The sequence below is a fragment of the Epinephelus fuscoguttatus genome, linkage group LG3, assembly GCF_011397635.1.
Source record: "Epinephelus fuscoguttatus linkage group LG3, E.fuscoguttatus.final_Chr_v1".
In the NCBI taxonomy this organism is placed as follows: Eukaryota; Metazoa; Chordata; class Actinopteri; order Perciformes; family Serranidae; genus Epinephelus; species Epinephelus fuscoguttatus.
Window position 1 is genome coordinate 26,036,646 of NC_064754.1, and position 26,395 is coordinate 26,063,040.

The 26,395-nt window shown below is 39.4% G+C and overlaps 1 protein-coding gene across 1 annotated transcript; it reads left to right on the plus strand.

Moving 5' to 3' along the window:
- The first annotated feature begins 225 nt into the window (after positions 1–225).
- On the plus strand, positions 226–25,629 carry mnd1 (meiotic nuclear divisions 1 homolog (S. cerevisiae)). The gene is made up of 8 exons (XM_049571218.1): positions 226–392; positions 1,192–1,257; positions 2,366–2,423; positions 4,590–4,738; positions 7,071–7,145; positions 7,281–7,395; positions 17,569–17,613; positions 23,260–25,629. Exons 1-8 carry the CDS (start codon positions 390–392, stop codon positions 23,364–23,366), a joined length of 618 nt encoding a protein of 205 aa, XP_049427175.1. The 5' UTR covers positions 226–389; the 3' UTR covers positions 23,367–25,629.
- The last annotated feature ends 766 nt before the right edge of the window (positions 25,630–26,395 follow it).

Here is a 26,395-nt window from a genome sequence, read left to right on the forward strand (position 1 = left end):
TGACGACTGCAGCGAACACTATACTAAAGGCCCCAAACGGTAGCAAACAAACATTTTTCTAAAGTGTACTCGACATGTGACGTTGCAGCATAAATAATCAACGTGATAAGTAGCTTTTCAAAATAAACACACTTATCATAAGTACCATCAACAGCTTTTTATCAACCAACATCCTCATATTCAGCACGGGGACGGTGGATAACTGGAGTTTACGAGGAGCTCTGAAGGCAGCAAAACACCCGTCACAGTCTTCCGCGGGAAATTCAGTATCTACTACCTTAGCGTTTTCTTTCTTGTTTGGATTGCAAACATAACAGCAGGACTATAAAACATATTGCAACGCAAAACTTATCGTCAGTGGATGTTGCTGGTATAGCCAACGCAATAAAATGGTAAGCAAATGTTCACCTTTACCGGCAGTTGATGGGAAAGTCCTTCAGAGACGACCGACGGTAATGAGCAGGCTAGCATCAACAAGCTAGCTCTTAGCTAACATTAGCTTTAGCTAAGTTACCAGTTGTCAGTAACGTTCCTAAATTAATATGCCATATTTTTAAAGTTATACACTTGGCAAGCCATTACCAATTTACGTGCCACTGTGTCAATGTCAGCGTTAATCCAGGACCTTTGTATTTACGTCACGTATTACTCCTGTATTGCTATGCCACCCATTTATGTAACGTTAGCTCGCAAGTGCTCATTACGTCCTTTAAAGGAGGACAGATGAATACTTGGACACATCAGAGGAAAGATGAACTTCTCTGTTGACTATCGGGGGGAAACAGACCTTGGAGGTGAAGACTAATAAAAAAATAATAAAAACACGACGTACGTACAATGTAATGCAAGATTGGCCATAGTATGTTTTCTTCTTCGCCGGGTACATACTTGCTCAGTGCTGCCTGCAGTGGCTCGAAGCTGTATTACGACAACATGGATGTAAAACTAAAGATGTACAATAAAGAGCTACCACAGCTTATATTAAACATGCATATTTCAGGGTGTTGCAAATGGTAGATATGCATTTTTACGTGTTCATGTTTTGTTCCTGACAGCATGCTAAATAGTGGGAAATCAACCCTCATACAGTGTTTATTGACCCATATTCTATTGCTGTGTAACTTAGTGGCATATTAGTTGCTGTTATTGAAGTTATCCAGGCCTTATGTTACATTAAACTATATGTTACAGTCAAAGAAGAAAGGACTAAGTCTGGAGGAGAAGAGAACTCGCATGATGGAGATCTTCTTTGAAACGGTGAGTTTTTTCATTGTCACATAACAGCATAAAGTAGGAACCATATCAATATAATAGGAGGCCTATATATCACCTTTGTGTTGTTTTCTTTACACTGTGGCTGCTTGGATTGAAAACTAAACACCATACTTACTAAGAAGCATTGTTATGTGTTTTATTTTCCTTACTCAAGAAGGGTATTGTTTCAATATTGCTAATTTTGATTTAGGCTGCAAACTTTTTGTGAAGGAGACAAAAGCTGACCTGCAAACTATTAAAACATAAATGGACCTTTACAGATAATGAAGTGACACTGAGGAGGTTGTGTGTTCTAATTTTAAAACCTGCAACAAATACGTAACAGGTTGTTGTTGGAGGATGTGCATCACTGCGTCTGATTTTCTGCTTCTTTGATACGGACACAGATACAGTCATCATTACACGCTAATACATTTCATTACGAAACTGGCTCCACAATGTCAGACCAGACACTGTTAACATGAGGATTCAGAGAGGTGACATGGTTGGTAAAATTATTTTTGTGAAGCCAAACATTAAAAACTATACAGTTTAAGTCCTTGCAAAGGAAATCATTTTGATTAGTCAATAGTAATATACCAATAATAGAACAAATTTAAAAGTGCTTAGAAGTTAGGGTAAATAAAACTACAGAAAAAGTCATTTTTAGGGGCCTCAGTAGCTCACCTGATAGAACATGTGCCCCATGTACTAAGGCTAAGTCCTTTGCTTTTCCTACTCAGGGCTCTTCGCTGCATGTCGTCCCCTCTCTCTCTTACCACTTTCCTGTCACTGTTCATCTGTAATACACAATAAAGCCAAAAAAACGAAATTGAAATTTTTGTAGGCTGCCTTAAATAGCTAACCCACAGATAATAACAACTAGAAAGACAGTCATATTACTGTATATATTAAATCAACAATTATGACTATAAATCCATAAATATGTCAGGCTTTTTTTTTTTTTCAATTTCCAGAAAGCCCAAATTAAGTGCAGCCAAAAACCTAGATACAGAGACAGACTGAGATAGATGTTAAATAGTTCCCTTTTCTATGATGCAATGACCAAAAAAATCTTTTCCTTGAATATGTTCTCTCATTCTCTTTGCAGAAAGATGTGTTTCAGCTGAAAGACATTGAGAAGATCGCCCCTAAGACAAAGGGCATAGGTGAGTAACCATCAAGTTTTAGTAGAGAAACATTATTAACCCTGAATATTTTTAAGGGTCTGTCCACATGTGTCGAGCTGGTCAAGTGTTCAGATTGGCTGCATGTTTAACAGAATATGGTACAGTCTTTTCTTTGTGTGTTTCCCCTGCTGGTTGCAGGAGGGTTTTACAAGGAGGTGAATTATCTGCAGAGGTCTCTTCCTCGCCAAAACAAACAGACATGGTAATGAAAAGAGGTAAAAACCCTGAATAAAACAGTTGTAAGGTTTGTGTGATGCTGTTTGGCTCTTCGTGGAAGGGCTGCTAGCCCAGCACCTCCTAATGTGTCCTCAACTTTTTCTCTGATAACTTAAGATCCAGACATTAGGGAGGGCCAAATTCTCCACAGAGGTCCCCTCATCTCCAAAACAAACAGACCCAATGATTTAAAACAGTAAAAACACTATATAAAACAGTTTTACATAAAAAACAAGTGTTTCTCTGATGCAATTTGGCATGGCAGGGGCTGAGTCCGAGCTGCAGCTCAACTTTGCTCAGCTTGTTTCTCAAATAATTTAAGATCTAGATAGACGATGACTTAACTCCTTCATTTGGTTAAAACATATAGTTAAAAATAACCAATTTCAAAGGTCGTAAATATGTGGCTTAAAACTAGATAAATATTCAACCACAACCACAACAGATGTGCAAAGGGATATTGCACCACCGACAGGTGAGGTGACGGCAACTAAATGACATGGACTGTGTCCCTGATTAAAATATAGAGTTTTCTGGGTCTGAACGTTGTTGGAAACATTTTGGTTAATGTAAGTGCACGACTCAACAAAATATAATATATTGGTCAAGTTGTTTTTAGACATTTTAATGCACAAAAGTAACATTCTATATCTTAAAGTAAAATCCCATCCGTTTATACAGTCTGTCACAACAATGTCTGCACCCTCTTGCATTTTTGAAAACATTGTGGTGACATACTTTCAACATGACCATGGCAACCAGGACTAGCTGTTGCCATCTTAACTGTATTTAGTCTGTATAAGTAAAACCAGACCTATCAATGGCAGCAATCTCAAAGTGCAGAAAACTGTTAAAAGCTTTTGGCTTTTAAATTAAACACATTCCCTCAGTGTCAACACAGAGCCTGACATTATGAGTATCCAGGGAACATTTATAAAAATATAGACTTGGATTTTTAAGTGCTGCAGAGGAACAAAGCTGTGTTGTGTATGTTTGGGTGAAGTGGGGAGGGATTTTGTTTTAAAGTGGACATAACATTAATCTGGAGAAACTGGATCGTGTTGCTGTGATTAAAAGCACATGTTTTTGTCCCCCTTACTTGGGCATGATGTAGTTACCGAGCGATTGGGGGAGGGGGCAACAAGAGATTTGCATTATGGGCAAATTTCCTGTAGAGAGGGAGAACTTGTGAGAAAAGGGGCCAAGGGAGTGATCTCAGCTACACTGAAGAAAGAGTGGTTATAACACGCTGGTAACTGTTAACAGGCAGAATAGTTTGGAGCTAAGAGGGAGCAAAAAGCTATTTGAGTACATGAGCAGAAACAGGACTGCTCTGCAGACCTGCACATACAGAGTTTGGTTGATCCATCCAGAGTGCCTTTCATTTCCAATCCTCGTTTTTATTTTTGCTGCCGTTCAACATCCTCTCTGGACTCAGCACAGCTCAGCCCTTAACACAGCAGATAAGCTCTTTCAGTTTCACAGTGGACCGGCTTAGCAAACGTGTGGGAGTATCACATTTCACCGCTGACACTGTTCAAGATGGAACTCCTGCTCGATTACATCCTCTCATGCAGTGTTCTTTCAGATAAGCATAAAACAACCAGATAGGCTGCAGATGTGTGGGTTAAGTTGTGTGAACGTTTGAGTGGTACACTTCCCCAACAGAGAAAACGAGACCTGATGCTGACTTGTATCTTTTTAAATCCTCAGATTAGAATGCAAAATCGTATCTATCATCACATGCATTTTATGTTGTCTTAAGTCTTCTTAAGCTTGTAACAATGATACCTCTACTATAAATCAGTCTGCTGCTAATTTAATCAGTAATCCATAAATAGCATGAACTGCTGGGAAGGCAGTGTAATACACAGAACATGAAGGATTGTGGATCTTTAATGTGTTCTTTCCCCTCTCTCCTGCTTTAAGCTCCCATGACTGTAAAGGATGTGCTGCAGAGCCTGGTGGATGACAACATGGTGGACTGTGAAAGAGTGGGTACATCCAACTACTACTGGGCCTTTCCCAGCAAGGCTCTGCACGCTCGCAAGCACAAACTGGAGGAGCTGCAAAAACAGGTGAGGACCGAGCGGCAACCTCAGAGGAGGGAGAATTAAGCCAACACAAACTGCCAAAAACTGCAGTTCCTTGAACGGCCACTTGAAGCTGGCTCCAGAAGCAAGTCAGTCCCCATAGACCTCCATACTATCATTTCAGAATTGACGACAACTGTACAGGGGGTGAATTCATATACAGGTCACCTGTTTACATTTTATTAAGGCTTAAAATGATGCACACTTTAAGTGACAGGCTGTCTGCTGATAGTGCTCTCCGCTGCTGCTGCTTCTGGCGTATGTCCTTAGACCTTCAGCTCCGTTGAGGCAAGCCAGTCCAGTGTTTCATTGTCCAGGTCAGTGAGGTCACCATTGCCATTCGGTGGCCAGTGTTTGGGGCAGCTCATTATTGCTGCCCTGAAGCGTCCGTTAATTTAGTAGTCTATAATGTGGACAGCCTTAAAACAGTGACCTCATATCTTTAATGTTGTAGATGTCCCTAAACATAACACATTGAATACAGCACTTTGTGCTCTATGCAGCACAGAGACTGATGTGCAGCATGTCTTTAGAGGTTTTCCATTACAAACACGTATAATTTATGAAAGGGGATGAAAGACTCAAGCACATTTTCAAAGGTTGTTGTGTTTTTCTTTTCTAAGAGGACATTGCTCTCTGCAGTTTACAGTAAATGAGGTCAGCAGCATATGGCCCAGAAAGCACTTCTGGTAATAGACAGCACAGAGAGAAATGGGAAGTGATAGTGCTTAAATTATAGATGGGTTGTTTCATTATAGTGTTTTTGTTTCATTTTCAGGCTGTGTGCAGGTCCTTAAAAGGTTGAAAATGTATTAAATTCAATTTCATAAAAATTAGGAGCTAAAAGTTTGTTTAGTCTTAAATTTGAACTTGTGAGGTCTTACTTGCCACAAATATTAATTTTAATTTAAAATATTAACTTATACATCATTTAATTTCTTTTTTCTTTTTTTAAATACGAGTCAAGCTCTTTTGCTTTATAGTTCACATTTCTGATGTTACAAATCTTTAAACCTACCACTGAACCTGATACTGTCTTTCTCCTTTATACTTGCACTTAGGTGTTGGCAAAATGTAGATAAGCCTAACTGACTGGAATAACCATATTCCTACAAAATTTTTACCTCTGCGCTGACTACATACTTAACGTTATACTTGCCTACAATGCTTCAATAAGCAAAAAGATAATTTGTCAAAAAAATAGTCTTAAATTTGGTAAAAAAAAAAAAAAAAAAAAAAATATATATATATATATATATATATATATATATATATATATATATATATATATATCTGGAAAAGGTCCCAAACAGCAGTAAGTTAAGTGTCTTATACCTGCAGACACCCTGATTGTATTTCATATCTTTGATATTCAAAACAAACAGAAATTTTACATATAGGCAATTATAATATTAGTAATTATTATTATTATTATTATTATACTTTAGAACTGATACCACTCCCTTGTTGTGCTGGGTGGTGTTTGCGAGAGATCTGTTATCACGGAGAGTAACACTGCTGGTCTTTGTATCTCTCAGTGTCTGTTGCGTCCCACTTCCCTCTCCTGTTGCATGACAGACAGATGGTGTGAGGGTGGTGACTCCTCAGAGAATGATGGTCACCAGATTTCTGGGACAGAAGTTAAATGATGTAGAGCAGCAATCTGCCACCAAATAATGACAAGTGCTTACACCGTAAGCATTGCAATACACAGGCATGAATTACATGTCGCAGCAGATGATCACTAGATTAACTGTGGACTCGTAATGTGGAATGTGACGGTTGAAATTATATTATCCATCAACACGGCAATGCAAATGTGTTGTTGTGTTGTTGTTATGGCTCTATAAAGTACGTATGAAGAAGTTGGAGTGTAATTTACACCCAGCTTCCTCTCTTTTTGCCATGTTTATTATTGAGCATTTACAGAACTGTCTTTAGCTATTAACGTGAATAAAGTATTGGCCTCTAATGTGCTGGTGAGCAGTCATGAACATTTCAGATTTAATAGGTGTATTATGGGCAGACATATGTGAAAAAACTGAGTATGAATCATTAAAATTTGAATGTAAATTATTCATATTCAGTAGTGACACACATTTCTGCCCAAAGTGTACACATAGGTTTACTAAAAGATGTCTACTCTCTGGAAGACGATGTGCTAACCAGTTTTCATTTGTTGCCTTTCAGGAGATGATTCGTTGTTCTCAGTAACTGTTTAACCACCTTTAATTTCAAACAGCTATGTGAAGAACAGCAGTATTGATTTCATGGTGGAGTGCAGGAAAAACTAACGTAAGACTGTCTTTCTTTGAAGATTTCTGAGGCGAAGCAGCGGAAAGTGTCTGTAGAGAAAGCGGTTGAAAAGGCGAAAGTAGGACGTCAAGATACAGTAAGAATATTTTTATATGCTTCCCACTTTGTACGGAAACATGTATCTATTTTTTCAACATAAAGTGATTAAAATAAAAACAAGTATCCACTCATAAAAGAAATCTCATAGTAAGAATCTCGTGTCTGTGTGTAGAAGGAGAGAAGCGCTCTGCTGAAGGAGTTGGAGGCTTTGAGAGAGGAGCGAACTCAGCTGCAGGCCGAGTTGGAGAAGTACAGAGAATGTGACCCAGAGGTCGTCGAGGAGATGAGTGAGTACAGATGCAACATGACTGTTTTCTTGTTTTCCTTCACAAAGTCAGTTTTAAGCTTTAGCATCAGTCGAGTCAGCTACGATCACTGACCAAAGAAATCTAGCCCCCGTAAAATGTAATACAACCATATAAACCATAAATTCGCTCTGTTGAGACTAAGTCAGAGGGGTGGTGATCATTTTTCAGCTGTTGTTCGTGTTGTATGCAGCTGAAAAAGGTTAAATTACAGTCAATATTTTGTAACAATTTTCACAAAGGTGATGCTTGTTGCTATTCTATTGGATTATGTTATATAGCACAAAAGTTTACGTTGATTTGTCTTTTCCTTATCTAACAAAGTTTAATCAGTTGTTGCTGCTGGATTGACAATGTGTGTGTTCTGTAACATGTATTTTGTGTGAGGTTTTGACAGTTGATAGAATCACCTGACAGTAAAGTTGTGGTTAGCTCCTGTGGCTGCAAGCTTTGAGTGGTTTTTGCTCAAAAGAGAAAAAAAGACTGAACAAAGAAAAAGATGGAGACTGGATTTCAACATCAGGTGGCTCGTCAAGGCAGAGTAGAGTTGGGCTACATCCAAAAAACAAAGCCCTTTGGAGCTTCTCCATGACTTAAACTACCATGAATTAAGCCCTCTCTCGACCAAGCAGTACTGTACAGTTCGGTTCGGTACGCATTTTTTCCATTTCAGTTGTGAAAAGTTGTGGATGGTACCAATGGAAATGTTCCTTACTTTCCCCATTTGTGTTCCCCCCTCCGTTGAATTACCTAGCACACAGATTCATTACTGAAGGTGGAGCTGTGAACACTGCAGTCTGCTGATTGCCTCTAGCAGCAGCTGTAGACGGAGAAAAAAATTATTTGATTCACTGGGATGACTGACGGCAACTTTAAAGGTGGAGCGTTTACATATAATCTCAATAAATAAGTTGAGGTGAACCCATCAACACACCTTAAATTCCAATTTGACAACTTTGATCTTTCCATTTGTTTCAGTGTCTCTTTTGGATGACACACACTTTTATCTCAGTCATAAGTTGAACTTCAAGTGTTAAAAATGTACCTGAATTTCGACTGGATTATGTGAACTGCATGTATTGTAACCCTCACTTACAGTATTAAAAGCGTGTCAGAGCATCGTTCTGGTGCGCTCTAACAACACGAAACCCCTGCTCTTGCCTAAGAAAGATTCAGTGCCCAAACTTGCTAGTGTTAAATATCCCATTGAGAGAGACTCCCTTCAGTCTGGTCTTTTTTTTTTTTTGTTCCAAAAATGTTGGCGTGTAACCCCGTTCTGTGGGCAGCAAATGAGGTGCAGACAATCCCCTGTATCACAAGTGTAGAGGAAACGCAGTAATAGTGGACAGAGCAGTGAATGACAGCAACCCCTCCCACATTTTAGAGTACTGTTTGTGGTTGAAACGCTAAACTGATCGAGGGTCTAGGTACATGTCCGAAAGGGTTACTTTTGGTTGGCAAGGTACTATACCGAAAGTTTTTAGTGGACAGGAGGCTTCAGTGGTTTCTCATACAGTGAGTGCTGGACAGAGCTGTGACAACAACCCATCATACATTTAAGAGTATTGTCTGCGGTGGAAACACTAAACCGATGTAGCGTTCAGTGCAGAATAGATGCTTAGTGCCTTGTCACGCTGCTGGCATTTTTGTCATACTGTAAATGTGCAGTGCTACTAAAAAAACTTGAACATAGCAGTAGTGGTTGTTTGCCCTTCCCTGTGGTTGGCTTGTCAGTAGCACGCTATTGTAATATTGCAATTATTGAAGCAGCCCTAAACAGAATTGTGGAGCTGGATTATGTTGGTGTACTCTCCTGCTGATTGTCAAATATAGGAGTGATAAACATGAGAACTTGGTACAGTTGGCAGACATTAACATTTTTGTGTTCAGCAGTCATCCAGCACAGACATACTGTAGGTACATTTCATTGTATTAATTAGGATCCTCATTAGTCGTATTTAAAGCAGTTGCTATCTTTTCTGGGGTCCACACCAAACACAATATTCTATACATTGTAGTACATAATAACAAATACATCTCACCACCATAATAACAACATACAAAACACAATACACCATATTAATAGAAATGATATCAGGAAAAACCTTAAAAAGGCTTTGCTGCAATGAACTTGGCCACCGATCAAAATCACCCACTCACTGTGGTACAGAAAAAACATAAGCAGGAAGTGCATGCTTTACACCCTCAAATTTCCTCTTCACACGTTTCACTGAACGTCAGCCTGGACATTCAGACACCTCCAAATAAGGTGTGCTTCAAATGCACTTAAGAGATGTTGAGTTTCAGTTGCTTTAGCTTAGTTCAGTAGTAACCAGTGACACACATAATCACATTCACATGACGTGTGGACATACAAAAGCAAATTCTATTCAACACAGTGAACTACAGTTAGTTTGCCCATGTCACACATGTTGGGTGATGACTTTGTGGTGCAGGTTGTGGTCACAGGAGTGTGCCATCACACTGCTGAGTAGAAATATGTATTTTGTCTGTTAAGCAGCAGAGTCACAGTTTCTCACGGTTAAATTCAAACGCAAACAAGGAAGTGAAAACTGATCACAAGTGGTCACTTGAGATGCACTCTTATGTCAGTTTCAAATTGTCGGCTTGAACCACAAAGTGGTTTCATGCTGATGTGTGACCTTTTAATGTTGCACGGTATACCAGTACTAAAATAGTACCGCGGTACTAGAGTATTCCAAACGGTACTATACTGCATTTGGAAGATACCGGTACTTTTTAAATTGATTCAATTCATTAATTTATTTAATTAATTTATGCACACAAACGCCTTCCTTGTTCCTATTGGAGCACATATTGCACAAGTGGTGTGTATGACAACACCTGTATCAACATCCGCAGCTGGCGCACGTTACACCCCTAGTATTTATTGTTCTAAAGGTTTGTATCCAAAAGGACTTTTCCTTGGGGAAAGTACCGAAGAGTATCGAAAAGTATCGAAATTCACATTGGTATCGGTACCGAAACAAAGATTTTGGTATCGTGACAACACTAATGACCTTACATGTGAACAGTGTGAATCTTCCTTCTGAAGTAGGTGTGTTTCTGGTGTGGTCTTGCACGTCGGTTTTATTACAGTAAATGAATCGTGTAACCCCTGCTCTCAGCTCAGAGAGTTTGGAGTTAAAAGCTTTTAAAAAGACGAAGCCAAGGCCACTGAGCACAACCTATTGACACACCTCTTCTACAGTATGTCCACACAATGCACACAGCTATTAGTGGTATTACAACAATCCTACACTGCCTTGAGTTCATGTTACCGCTGACCTGCGATAAAGAGGTGTGTTCCTTTATGTATACATGACATGTGAAGTGTCATAAAAGCATCTGGTATGTTTACCTGCACCTCCCAATGTTAGACCAAGCGTGCATTTAGTCTGCACACAAATCTGCAGTTATTTTCCATTCTAACATGACACGACTATTGTCTCGCCTATTGACAATGACAATCACATGCACGCAAATTCCTGACTCATCTGCCTGTATACCAAATCAGATTTTTGAATTGAATTAAAAATAAGTTAAATTTTGTGGCTCAGGTGTAACAAGTTAAGATTAATGTTACAGCAATTTTACAATTAATGTGATTACATTCACTCATGAAGACTCATTTAGGTCGTAGTCTTCTATTATGCTGAAGGCAGCTGGACTTATTGTTCAGGTTGAGTGTCCAGTGCATTGACTGCATTTAACACAGTATGTCTTCATAATCATGTCCAAATTTATCTTGGAATTTAGCAACAAATGTTCTTAATTTGGATTTAAGTGTAAATAAAAAGTGAATTTAGATCACAACAGTTTACCAGCTAAATATTCTCTACACTATATATTATATTTGTTAAAATACAAAACAAAAGTTTGTATTAGCTTGGTGCGGTTTTGTGCTATGCACAAGCTGTTCCAGGACGCATTGCAGATAGTGTGTTGATATCTAGCATGCTAAATATTTGGACTTGTTGGGGACTTTGCTGGGCAACTAATTAGATTGAGAGTGGAAGACACAGATTGAAGACAGAGACAAGTAGTGCTATCGTGCTTTCCAGGGTGTGTGTGTTTGAGAGGGAGAGAGGGGAGGTGGGCTATTGTACCTAATTACTCTTTAAGTTATCTCCCCTAACTTACAGAAGGCTGCTTTGCCACTTTCTGACTTTGATATTTTCTAGTAAGCACCCATGTGACCCCAGGTTGTGGTTCAGCCCACGCATCACATGCCATACTCATCGGGGATTCCTCTGGATGAACAGTATTGTAGTGTGTGACGCCCTGTTGCTGGTCAGTCATGTCAGTCACAAACCACAACAACTTTAAGACTGCCGATTACTAGACACCAACAGAAAAGAGCAGCAGACAAAAATTGTTGAAAGTTGTGTAGTGTGAACACTACAGCGATCGTCGTGTTGTGTGAACTTAGCTTCGCTGTGGAAACGCTACCTGGCAAAAGAAAAAGAGCTCCTTTGCTAGGCTCTCAGGAAAACAGAAAGTGATCTGGTTGTCTTTGTGACAGCGGCGCCAACAATAATACCACTTGGAAATGCTAGGGGGGGAATAGTTTAAAAGTTGTCTGTTTTAGCTTTAATGTTTTTATTTGGGTCCCAGAGAAATAACTTCATGAGCACGTTGTTAGACCCTCTGCAGAAACTCAGCCTCTGGTGCCTGTGATAAAGTCACTGCCAAACTAAATCACTGCAACAGCTGTTGGAGTCCCAGTCCAAACCTCTCTGCTTTTTGTTTTTTTCTTTACTTTTTCTTTTTTGCTTTACAGCTATCGGAGCAAAGAAAGCATCTAAGAAGAATACAATTAAGTATAACACGTTAAGCCATACTGGTCGTATGATCTTGTTTGCAAATGTGACAGAGATACTAGATGGTTATCTTTATTTCCGACCCAGTAAGTAGCATCTGTCTCCACTGTAACTTGAGGCTGTGGAAACATTTCAGTCTTTCTGTAAGACTGTTTTTATATACAGTATGTTCTGTTTTAACTTGTGTACAGTAGTTAAAGGTATATAATGTCCCACAGATCATAAATGCACCCAGATCAAACAGATAAACCTGTGGGTTAATGAGACAGAGAAAGGAGAAGCTTTCTTTTATCCTCTGTGCTTTGTCACGTCATCACTGTCTCCACTTGCCTACAGGTATTATTTTCTTCTTTCTGTAACCCCACCTCATGCACGCAGCTAAGATACAGATACAGATACAGATACAGATAACCATCTCACCTCAGTGAACCTCCAGCTGTGCTCTGAGAGCTGAGTGCACCTATGCACAGAGTGTTATTACATTATGTTATGTCTACTGCTGAGGGATTGGACTGAACTGGCAGAATGGGTTCAGACCTGTTCATGCAGATGTGATGGTTGTTGGTTCAGAGAGCTCCATTAAAACAAATTGAGCAGTTTCACCATTGATGGTCTCTGATAAAGTACAGTTTGCTAATTATACCAATGTACTTTTACTTAAGTGATATTTTAAATGCAGGACTTTAAATTGAAATCGAGTATATTTAAAGTGTGGCATTACTACTTTAAAGAATCTTAGTACTGCTTCCACCACTAGTTGAGACACTGCTGCAACAACATTATTACACATTTATTTTAACCAATTTTAAGAATATTAAAGGGATTTTGAATCATAAATAAGGCTTATCATTAAATGTTATACATAACAAAATTACTCAAGTGCTACACTGTGCTACACTCTCTAAAAGTTGCGTCCGCTTATACTAAATGTTAACTCAAAAATTAAAAACAAGGTAGCCTTAGAGTGGCCCACGTCCTTAACTTCACCTCTGCTCACATAAAACCAGACTTGCGCTTCTATTTATTATGTTCTAATTATAAGGTGTTCAATTTCTTTGAGATGTCTTCTGCCCTGAAAATGTTTGACAGTGGCTGCCACACCCATAGAAACCAAGTATGGCAGTATATACCAAACATTACCAAACATTCTGGCAAATCCAGCTGAAACCGACTTTGGATACACCTGTGAATTGGGGTCAGTGTCAGGGCTCAACAATAAGGATTGCCCAATTGCCGGGGCTTGTGAATCTAGTAGCTCACTTGCCTTAAAAATAAAAAATAGCTGATGATTAGCTGAGTAATGAGCCGCCTCGCTTCCTTCTCATCCATGTTGAGAGTTTCACGTGCGCAGTACCAATTAGGTGCTCGGGAGAAAATCTGTAAGTTAAAGCGCAAGCTAGCATTTCAGTTATCCTGGAAACAGGAGTTTTGTCGGGTGGTGTCAGAGGATGTGGGTAAAACTCTAGCTTTGTATTGCACAGTTTGCCACAAATTTGAAAGCAAGGTTGTTTTTCATAGGTACCTCGATTTGTTAGTTTTCTCCTGGTACTCCAGCTTCCTCCCACAGTCCAAAGACATGCAGGTTAATTGATGACTCTAAATTGTCTGTAGGTGTGAATGTGAGTGTGAATGGTTGTCTGTCTCTATCGACCTTTTTAAACAGGAATTGTGCAAATTTGCAGGAAAGCCCAATCAGTCTTTTTTCAGCATTGGCAGTATAAAAACAAATTTGGGGAGTGCAGCAAAATGCCGCCTGCCTACTTCTGTTTATACAGAATGTGCCTTTTTGTGCAAGTAACAAAACGTGTAGCTCAGCATGTGACGTAAACAGTGACGTACTCCGAGGGAAGCCGCGGCTGGTTCGTCCTTTCGGCGATTCTCTCGTAAGTCGGCCCATTCTTCACCGTTCCCGTCATTTGACGGTTAATGGCCTCTTCATTTGTGAGGGCAAGGAGGGCGCGCAATTCTTTGTCTCCGCAGTTGCTCATCTTTACAGTGTCTGTCAGGTTTGCGTTTCCCTCTTGCTACTAGCTGGTCATTCCTGCTATCAGCTGTTTCCTGTTTATCCACCGCCAGTGGCTCGCACATGCGGCGTCATCAACAGCTCCTCCCACAAGCCGCCTCGTTCTTTTTAAACCAAAAAGGTTCTGCCAATATGACTACCCTACGAGGCAGAAAATTGGGCACCTTGGATCAACTCGCCATTCCGGCTCCGTGTGTCTAAACGCTCGCAACTTGCCTACAAAATGGCCCAACATTTGTGGAAAATCTGGCAGTGTAAAAAGGGGCTTATGATTTAGCCCTGCAATAGTCTGGCGACCTGTCCAGGGTGTACCCTGCCTCTCACCCAATGTCAGCTGGGATAGGCTCCAGGCTCCTGCAATATGATTATCTTATATAATGTTATTACTATCCTAAAACATTCTCCATGTCCTCTGAAACTCTGCAGGACTTAAGCCTCTTTCACAGAGCTTTCGCGGCGCCCACCGCGGGGTAGGGCGCAGAGGACAGGATTTGGGGGAGTACAGGCTCGTTCAGGAGCTACAGCTCCATGGTGACCGCTTTCGGGTCTACTTCAGGCTCTTCTCTGCTATTGGACGCGCGGTGCCAAGGTGCCGTCACAGCGTGTTGCGGTGAAATTAAAAAAAAATTAAATTCGAGCGCAGGCTGGCGGCACGCGCCGCTCAGCTCGGTGGCAGAGCGGTGTGCTCGCGGTAGCACATACACAATGAATGGGTTCATCAGCGGAGGTCTGCGCTTTGCGTGCTCTGTGTGAAAAGGGCTTTATTTCCACCCTGCCCAGCAGCGGTACCGTGGCGAACGGTCCCTAAAGGCCTCTACACATGATCAGCTGTAAAACCACTTTGCACAGGCTGTCCCATTGTTTGTCTATGGAGAGGGCAGCAACGCCTGAGAAAGTGGCACCGCTACCCTTGGCGTCGCCCACGATATTCATTGTGCCGACAGTGGCTTGGAAAACCGCCCATAACCGCGCCACACGGGGAAGGGGGAAGGCGGCAGGAGTTCCTCCAACATTTGCGGTTAGATTATCATATTTTTTTTATTGCCAAAAATATAGGCTGCTTCGGCTGATTTTTTTATGCGCACATGTGGCCCTAAATATTTTTTACAGTTCGCACACACCTATTTTTAGTCGCAAATGCGAGTGAAACGCTCGCACTGTCGAGCCCTGAGATCAAAGTACTATTAAAAGCACAGTCACACATGCTCACTGTAATTACCACTAAAAATATTAGTGGCAGTGCCAACAAGTGGACAAACAATGTTTTGATATGAGTTGGCTTTGTCAGGTCAAAATGTTTGACAATGGTACCACACCCGCACCACACCCACAGATACCAATGAGGTGATGTGGAAAAAGGTGGAGTTAGAAACCACCAAACATGGGAGGGGCAAAAAGACTAAGGAAATCACGGCCACAGGCATGTGCGTGGCAGCTATGACACTGAATGAGGAAGCAGAGGTAAAAGCTGGACATGAATTCACTCGTTATTTATAACGACATTGACAGGAAACCACAACAGATCAATTGATGGTTTAGATTCATTCATAATTCTCAAATTACCTGTCACCAAAGCAAGCAAAAAAAAAAAGATCTTTCCTTTGCTTTCTTTCTTAACCTTCCTTTGTTATGTGCGTTTGTTATGTAGTTGGTGAATGTGTAGTATTTTGTGCACGATGTTTATTATGTTGCCCACATTAATTTTATGTGATTATATAAAGGGTGCCCTTTAACATCTGGCCAGAGACAACACATTAGATAATGTGTCATGTAGACCAATGCAGGCTCATTTACAGGTCCATGAGTCAGAAGTTATTCAGTTCAGTCCCTCCCACTTGCAGCTGCTATTTGTTTTTGTGGATATCAGTGTTTGTTTTCATTGTTTTCATTCTTATTAAATGCTGAAATGATTGTTGCTGATGGTCAGTGACATTTGCTGCTGCTCAAGTCTTTGCACCAGATCGCTCTTCTGATCCTCTTGAAGGACAAATCAGGGAGAAAATCTGCCAAACCTGCTGTAAACTGAGCCGGGCCTGCAATAGCTTATATTGGCTGGATTTGAGGATGTTGCAGCCCGGTCTCCTGAGCACAGCAGCCAAATAAGTGTCTGTTTATAGTTACTGGATATATAGATTCAACAAAAGGTTATTTTATAAAGCGTTTACTTCAGGTTCTTAGCAACGTGATGATGTTACCTGCTGTTTTGTTTTGTGATCCGGTTTTATGGGTCAGCAAATGTGTCACTTAAAACTTGAGGACTATCCAGTTAGGGCACATTGTTCAGATGTTTTAGGTTTCTAAAAGGGCTCTTTTCTTCTGCAGCTGCAGGGGAGGCCTGGGCTAAACTGTCCACTTTAATTTAATGTTAAATTACCAGTTGCTCATACTGTATGGCTTTAGCTATCCAACCATCACATCATCGACCACAATTTCCTCTACAAAGGATATTGTTTGCTGCAGACCTTCATTTAAGTCCACTTTCCCAGTGTGTGTCTTGTCTTTTCCTCAGTGTTGTGTAAGAGTTTTATTTTATTAACCAGGCTTGCAGTGAATTTGTTGCAGGAAACATTTTCTTCTCTGGGGTCAACAGACTGTCAGCTGGGCTTTCACATTAAGCATTTGTTTGTTTGGCCTATTTTAGATTCACACAGTATGCGAGTCCTGCTCATAAGCATGAGTCAAAAACATTTTCCTTCCTTTGCTGTAAATAATCACATCAAAGCTTTAGTTGGCAACTTTTATAAAAAAAAAAATAACTTGTGTAATATTTGCAGAAACTGTCACTATATTCACACAGCACTGAATGTGACAGATAATCCTTAAAAAAAATTACATTGCTCTGCCTACTCTATTGCCTTGTAGCGCCTCTAATGGCCTCACCGTACCTGAATGAAAACAACCCATCAGAGTCGAGGAGACACTAATGCGGCTGTCAATTACTGCACGTAATCTGCAGTCAAACTGTCAAACTAGCTAGCGCTGATCAAATATAAATTAAAATTCTGTTACTGCATTGCCTATTTCTCACCTCAAATATTTTCAGAAACATATTTTAGTGTACTGTTTAGCTGTAAAATGAGAAGGTTGGTCCAGCTGATGGGCGGTGCTTGGCACTTTGGTTGACTATTTCAAACATGGTGGCCAGGTTACACACTTTCACATTTTACATAGAGACAGTTTCAGCAAATATAACAAAGTTCTTTTCATAAAATTACCAACTGTAACTTCAACACACATTTGCAGACATAATTTATAATGCACATATTGATCCTGAATTTTGTTTTGCAGGAAAGTCAAATGTTGTCGCAAAAGAAGCTGTTTCCAGGTGGACAGGTGAGTCCAGTTTTCTTTTTTAATACATGTATATTTAAGAAGTCTGGAATCGAGCTGCAACAGTTAGTTGATTAATCAATTAGTTGATCAACAGAAAAAGAATCGGCAACTATATTTGTAATTGTTAATGTCAGATGAGAGAATTTGTGAGTTTACTTGAATTACATCATTGGAAATTGTACCATTTTATTTTTTTTTTTTTTTACTGTTGTACAGACAAAAGACAACATTAATAATATCACCTAGGGCTTTCAGAAATTGTCATAGACATTTTTTATTTAGTGTTTTCTAATTTTTTATAGACCAAACAGTTGCTAAATCAACAAAATAATGATTAGTAACACTGCAGCTAACAGTTATTCATTTATAAATGAATAGTAGATGCTTTGTTCAGTGAAGTGACTAATCATTTTGTCAATAAAATATCAGTTAATAATGAAAAAAGATCATTACAATGTCAAACAGCCCAATGTGACACATTCAGATGGCTTGTTTTATTCAGCCAACAGTTCCAAACCCAAAGATATTCAGTCTAATATTATATATGACAAAGAAAACCATAAAATCCTCACATCTGAGAAGCTGGAACCAGTGAGCATTTAACATTTTTGCTCAGGACACATCTAAAACAATTTTCTGTCGATTTGCTAATGATAATAATGATCCTTGCAGCTCCAGATCCATTAGCTGCTTACTTGTTACCTCTAAATATTCAGTACAGAAGTTACTGGAGAATCCCTGTGGCAGGTTTTATTCCATTGATTACTCTTTAAAACCCTCAAGCTGTAAAGGGCACTTTGTGTTCAGCTTGTCACCTCCCAGCCGTCAGCACTTTAGGCCCTCTGTGTGCATTCATTGACCCAAGCGGTAACCTTGGAGACCTTTTGGGGATCATGGTAACCAGCCTGGCCTGTGGTTTTTGACTCACTAGGGTCAACGCTGCCTGTAACCGGTCAACAAAGTCACGCTGTCAGTTTTCATTGGCACATTTTTGCTTTACTTCCATTAGAATTATACTCGTTCTAAGAAACTGTGAGTCATATCTGCCTCTTCCATGAGTTGTACTTCCCTTGTCTGAGGTGGACGCTGCGAAATGAGTACAGAGGGGTTTCCTCAGAGTACTGTGTGCAGCAGCTGCCTTAGTACAAGTGCAGTGTTTTTTTTACTACAAGCTGCAGAGTTCTCAGCTGTCATCTTACAACTAACGACACTATTTTGTCAGTTCTGTCAACATCCCAGTCCCCAAAATAAAATGTTGCCATTATACATTTTTGCACACCACTTACCACTTGCAAACCATTTGGTTCATATGATTATATGTGCATTTCTAAAGTGACATAGTTCTTATTACATTTAAATGAGCTGACTGTGTCATCAGGAGGAGAAGAGGATGTTGGATGGTGTGAGACCTAGGCGTGATGACTGCCAAGCAGCAGACCACTGTTTGAGACCAGTAACATTTCCAGCCTTGTTTTTGGCGATCTAACTGGGTATTTTTAGCCAAAACATGTTTTCCTAACTGTGCCCAAGTGTTTTTTATGCCGAAACCTAACCACGGTAACCACAGCGTTGTCGCAACATAAAATTTAAAATTGAAACGCTAGGAAATGTTAGTGTCAACATATCCGCTACATGTGAAATGTACAAATTTAACATTTGTGGTTTTGCAGAAAAGCACAACACCAACATTTATCCTGGCGATTGAGTTTCTGTCAATCAGCTGCTTTTTTAACAAGTTTGTTACTCTGTTGAATTTTCACCAGAATCAACCCAGCAAAGCCAAATCTTCTGGGCCTGTTTAAAGTGGATTTTAAACAAAACATTAAACGTGCACTACTGTTGCTGTTGTGTAGCTGGTGTTGTTTTAGCTTCTCTCATCAGACCCCTGCAGGCTTAAGTAACAAGTATTGAATTGCCTGTGGCTACAACTTGTTCTGTGACAGCTGACTTCTCAAAGTTAATGTTGCGTGGCTTGAACCTGTAGCCTTGTCACACTGAGACACACCCATGCATACAGACTCACATGTAAACCCTGACACAGCTAATCACTTACACTTTAACTGCATATTGTCATATCAGAACAGGAGTCCAGTGATCTCACAAGCTCAAGTGAAAGGCATTACTAACACAATGATTCAGAGTTTATTGACTTAAGCTCCTGATAAAACTTATGTTAATCTACAGGAAGGTATTTGATTTAATCTTTGAATGGGTGACACATCCACAGTTATTTAGCCTGTCTCATGAATCACATCTAAAAGGCAGTCACCTTCAATTCATGGAAACTCATGTTAGATGTGAAATAAACTGCAAGAGCAAGTAAAGTGCATTCCTGATTACAGCTATGTTGAAGGTTATCTCGGCTACTTGTAGACTTTTAAGCTGAAATACAGTCAGATTGGTTATGTACTTAATGTACTGATGTGTTTTGAAATTCTATGCTTGTATGACTTAAACAAAAGTATTTTCACATTAGACTATGAAGTTAAATTTACCATCATAAATAAATAAAGTCAAGAAAGATATTATTGCGATATGAAGTTCCTCTTATTCCGCTTATATACTTTCATCAGACCAAATTGAAAGCAGACACTTGGTCTCGTCTTGACTCCATCCATAAGTGTCTTACATATGCATACGTTTCCTTGCTAGCAGCTTAGCTTGCTAACTGGCTAACAGCCAGACATTTTAAAGGAACTTGTGAGCTCCTGTTTACGACATGGGATTTCGTGTACACAAAGTCATGAACTCTGGGCTCTCAGATAATTTCAAGTTACGAGGTGGTGAATACCATAACAGGGGGGAGTTAATATGGACTCCTCTTGTGAACATGGTAACCCCACCCCCCCACCCCCCCACTCCTGTCTGAGTTTCATGCAGCACATTTGCACGAGATAAGTGAAATCTAGCCTTGTACTCGAAATTACTGACATCATCCCCCAGATGATGAAGGCATAAGTGTAGTGCTTTACCAGTTCTTCACCTCTCTAAAGTGAGGAAAAAGAATATTAACGGTTCACATACTGGTTATGTAGTTGAAATTCATATACATTTTTAAGCACTTCAAGATCCAATCATTACCAAAGCATATGTTATGCGCGAGAGTCAATACAGTCCAGTGGAATAATCAGAGTTGTCATATTGACATTTAAAGAGGCAACAGATAGCATCTTTTCCTAAATATATCATTATGAAAATAATGTGGGTTGCACAGGGTAGTGGCCACAATAAAATCAGACTATCAGTGTTTACATAGGTTACTTAGTGGCTTTGCAATTTTTGCAATAAGCTTCTGCCACCGGTGCAGAACTTTCGTGGAAAAAATCTGCTTTACGGCAGGAAACGCGTCATGTATTGCGAAACTGGTCGGTCAGCCAATCAGTGACTGTAGGGTCCTTATTAGGAGCTGGGCATGAGATAGTTGAGTCACAAGCACAATGGCAGATAGACAAAGTTTGGAAACAAGTGAAAAACGGCCTAGCAAAAGAAAATTAGCTCCTCTGTCTGAGGAGGCAAAGAAGAGCAAAAAGGATAGTGATAAAAGAAGAGGAAAAACAAGAGTAAACCTCAGTCAGGCGTTCAAGAGATGGAGGGAGCTCCGTGACCAAAGAGGCTTCAACACCCATGCCCAGCTAGATTTCTTTCTAATGGATCAGTAAGTAACACGGCTTACTGATCCATTAGATCAAATGTTAGCTAGACGAGAGAGGACTGTACTGTACTGGCTGCTAGTTAACTCCTAGCTGGCCAGCATTGCAAATCGCCGCAACCAGGGACCAGGTAGCGAGTGTTGGTCGGCTGACATCCTCGTTGCCATTCTACGGCAGCCCTCGGCCATAAATGTGAGGACAGCCTTCGCAGCTACTGGGCAACCAGCTTCTCCGACCGGGAGAAGTGGAGTAAAATCCTCTCCTCTGCTCCTGTTTGTCTGGTGAATGCCTCTCCTCTGTCAATACACTCTGCCAGCAGTTTAATAATATTGATGTCAGTTGTAACATTTGAATGTTTTAGTAGTAAGCCATGTTCTAAGCGGGATAATGTAAAGTTAGCCGGTGACAGTTGAGAATTAAATCCGCTGCGCGTCGGGGTTCCATTCCCCTCTCGGGAGTTATTTTAGTCACCAGCTCACGATACATTATCCCTTATGTGTCTACTGTTGTTTGCACTGATACTGTGCATATTGGTATAATTTACTGTGAGTTGTTTGTACTGGTACTGTGCATTCTGGTATAATTATTTACATTACTATTTGTTTTTTCTTCAGAAAAATCTGATAATTGTTGCTTGGTCTCTTTACTCATTTATTTAGTATAGTGTCCACACACCCTCTCATTCTACATATACATAGAGGTATACTGGTGGCTTTGCAACCTACATTTTATTGATTATCTCTGATCCCCACGGTCAATTTGGTTGTTGCGACAGTGCGAGCAACACCGCTGACGCTAGGTGGCGCCAAGCTAAAAAAAAAAAAAAAACGTGTCCTATCTGTTGCCTCTTTATATGGTGCGGGAGTGAATCATGGCGTCAACTCATACATTTAGTAATATGCAAGAAAACGTTCCTTCTTAAAAGTTGCTGGCAGCTGCCGATGGTAGCCTTTGAGCAGCACAGTGAGTCTATAGGTAGCTAACCATATATGAAATATGCTTCTGCCTGTGTAACAATAACAGTACAACCCCAAAGCACATGGATGAACGAAAACAACTTATCAGAGTCAAGGAGCCTCTAATGTAGCTGTCAATCATGTTAGTCATTGCTCTTAAACTGCAGTCAAACTGTCTAACAAGGCAGCACTGATCAAATATAAATCAAGATTCTGTCACTGCATTGCCTATTTCTCACCTCAAATGTTTTCACAAACATATTTTAGTGTACTGTTTAGCTATAAACCCCAAATCACATGGATGTTAAATAGCACAGGTCTAATTACAGATTACGGTAGGTAATGTGCGTAGGAATTTTTACTTGACAAATTAGAGGCATTGCAAAGTTGCATGGGATTAAGATCGCAGATGACCTCCGCAAATATTGCAAATTATGAGAGGTCCGAAGGTAGTACTAGTCCCCTGCGAATGGGGCTTAAGAGTCCAATTTAAATAGATTGGGGTGCTTTTATGCATTCATCTACAAGGATATAAATTGAATCAAAGAATCCAGGTCATGGTTGAAAATGTTAGACTGCAAAAATTCATTTTAAGTCTCAATCAGGAACATTTCTTGAAACTTGCTACAGTCTCACACAGCTGTGCATGACTGATGTAGAATACTGGTGAACCTATATAGTCTGCATTACAAATTGGAACACTGTCATGGTGTTCCCCACCCTCATTAAGACCCACTATATTCACCCCAGCTGCCCAGTAACCTTCAGGTGTGGCAGATGCTCACTGGAAGAAATGTGATCAGGGGACAGTAATCAAATCATCAGCCAAGATAACTCAACTCTTACCAAAACAAAAATGATCAAGTGCTTGAGAACAGCGAGACAGATGGTTTGTTCTTGGACTCGACCATCATTCTCAAGTCCAGGAATATTCTCATCATCCCACTATGATTGTGCTATCTGTGATACTATATATAACTCGGAGGGGCAAGTGTAGTGGTGTATATTGGTTTGTTAACGATTTTGGTTTCTGTTTTCAGATAATGTTTTCGCCATCAAGTCATGGACGAAGAAGAAGTTTGCCTTTGATGACAGCCGCATTAATAAAGCCTTTGGGATCCCGGAGGACTTTGACTACTTGGACTGACTGCCAGCTTTTCTACCAGAGTTCATGGTCACAATAAGTGGAAAAATAAGTGTTTGAGCTTCAGTTTGAAGCCAGTGTACCTGGTCTCAGCAGTTCTAGTTTATGGTCTGTGTATTACAGTGACAATAAATGCACCAGTGTTCATATTTATGGCCTGGGTTGGGCTTTGAATAAGCACTGATATCAGTAATTTCGCCGTGGCAGAGGGACTTTATCAGCGGCTATGTTGCTTTGGTGCAACCAGAGAAGAGAAGCACAAATTGTTAGTGGCTGTAAGTGGTGACAGAGTTCTGTGATGAACACAACCTAGCAGCTTGACTTTTGGGACACCTGTTTGCATGAAAATTGAGAACCCCAAGTTGATGATGGAAGGGAATTAACACTTGACACATCTGTGTAGTGAATGATCTAATTTATATGGTTTAAACAGATGGTTTGGAATCAAATGCTTGGGCTCTTTTTTCCTACATTATTTTTGCTAGGAGGGAAAAAGAAAAAGTGCTTTTGGGAAACATCCAGTCCTCCTTGTTGTTCATAAAAAGTGCACTGACTGACGGGACAGTTAAATAACAAAGGATATGTTTAGGATATGTCTACAGTTGTAAATATATTTGAGGTACGTTTACTTTTTGCAAAACCTCTTTTCTAGTGCTGCAAATAAAATGTCCCTCTGAGTTTTACAAGTCATTTTCTGCGGTTGTATTCATTCTAAAACTTAATGTGCGGTATACAAATGTATGTGCACCAGGCCTCCTGTCTTTTGTGATTTCATTTCTTACGAAATTGCCACTAAAACATTGCAAAATCTGTCACAGAAGCACATTTTTTCCAGAGCTGCACGCTCACTTTCTGTATGAACAAAAAAGGAACACTGCTGTCATGACATGTCCAGAATGACTCGTGCCCTGCTTATTTTCCTGTCTTTTTCCTCTGTCAAACCAGATGCAAAACAGGTAGTTGTGTGTTCTGTGTTTACTCAGTGACCTAGTTGACAAGGCCAGTGTGTCTTTGGGTTTGTTGATTTACATTTCAAATTTGCTCCATGCTCATCTTGTCTTTCTCATCAGTTGAGTTTTCTTTCCAGCAGATGAATGATATGCAAACACTGTTCTCTGTTACATCCTTTTTATTTATGACATTGCTTAATGCAAGTTATTTTTATATGTGACTTAAGAAAGAAGATGTTGGTCTTAAGAGACAAATGTCATGTGAAAGATACACGTATCCTTGCAAACATGCTGTAGATGAGTGATTAAACATGGGCAGCTTCCTGTTTATAATGCTTCCTCATGCACAAGTTCAGTTATTTATGCTGGTAAGGATAATCTGCCACTAAACAATGTGCAGATGTCTGTTCTTACATGTTGTTTATTTATTATGGCAACTACAACTTATTTGAAGTGTGCTGTCGGCTGTAGCAACAATAATCCAGGAAAAATCTAAATGCCTAGCTGCAGTTTTGTTAGATGGAGCTGACACACCCACAGAAGAGTAACCTGAGTGTATGTGCATGTGCGTACCTGCCCAACCTGTCCTAACTGATTTATGAGTCTGACATGCTGAACGTCAGAGAGGCCTGTGCATAGTTTTACCTCACTGTCATTCACATAAAGACTGCTGTCAATTGCAGCTTCATTGGCTGAACATTTCTTGCCCTCACAAAAGGTTATTATTGCACTAATTAGGCCACTTTCACTTAACCTAATGTACAGGACAACAGATGGACAGAAGATTATATATCATTAAAGTGATACTTAAATAGTTTTAATTATATATATGTTTTGCTCAAAGTTAATATCAAGTACGGTAAAAATAGATTTGCATTTATTTAATAGTAAAAAGTAAAATTATCATTACAACAATTTAAACACATTGCAAGTAAAAGTCCTGAATCCAGAATGTTACTTAAGTTAAAGTACATAGGTATGTTCAACAACATGTACTTAAAGTATCAAAAGTAAAAATACTCACTTAATACTAAGCATATCTAAAAAAAAATGTCCTGTAAAAACAAACTAGTAACTGCGGTGAAAAAGTGAAATATTTCCCTCTGAGATGTAGTGGAGTAGAAGTTAAGAGTAGCATACAATTGAAAAGTTCATATAATGTACAAGTGTGTCAAAACTTTACTTAAATACAGTACTAGAGTATATTTACTTAGTTAAATTCCATCACTCAGTAAGTAGAAGGAGCAAAACCATAGTATGTTTAAGTGTTCTTAAGCAGTGCAGGATTTTCCACGTACTAGTGCATAAGTGTTAACATCAAAATATACTTAAAGCACCTAAAGTAAAAGATACACTGCACAGAATAAAATATATATCATACCTAATATTTATGATCATTTTTGTCCAGTCATTTTATGAACTTCCACTGTAAATTACAGAGTTGTCTTATTTTATGATCTATGGATACATTGCCGCTTGTATTTTTTTTTGTAACTGTCTTGTAAGGTGTCCTTGAGTGCTTTGAAAGGCACCTATAAAGGAATTGTTATTATTATTATTATTATCATTTTATATAATATCACAGTTGTTGAAGCATTAATGTCTACATCACTTCGATGTTGCAGCTGGTAAATTTGAAGCTAATTTAATATACTTTATATGCAGCTGGGTAGCTTAATCTATAATAATACATCATGATTTATTATTTATATTTTGCATTAATAATCTGAACCTACAAAGTAACTAGTAACTGATGTTGACTAATAAGTGTAGTGGAGTAAAAACTGCGATATATTTCCCTCTGAAATGTAGTGGCGTAGAGGTATAAATAGCATAAAATAAAAATATTTAAGTATAGTACAAGAGTATGTGTACTTGGATAAGTTAAAGTACTGTAAGTAAAAGTTACATTGTGCAGAATAATATGTATAATATCATTTTATTACAGTTATTGATGCATTCATGTGCACATCACTTTAATGTTGCAGCTGGTAAATTTGAAACTAATCTACTTTATATACAGCTGGATAGCTTAATCTATAACAACACAAAATGATTTTTTATTTATATTTTGAATCAATA

Excerpts from the sequence above, each read along its gene's own strand:
- mnd1 (XM_049571218.1), top strand. Across the intron at positions 1,258-2,365 it reads TGGAGATCTTCTTTGAAACG|AAAGATGTGTTTCAGCTGAA; the intron begins GTGAGTTTTTTC and ends TTCTCTTTGCAG. Across the intron at positions 2,424-4,589 it reads CCCTAAGACAAAGGGCATAG|CTCCCATGACTGTAAAGGAT; the intron begins GTGAGTAACCAT and ends TCCTGCTTTAAG.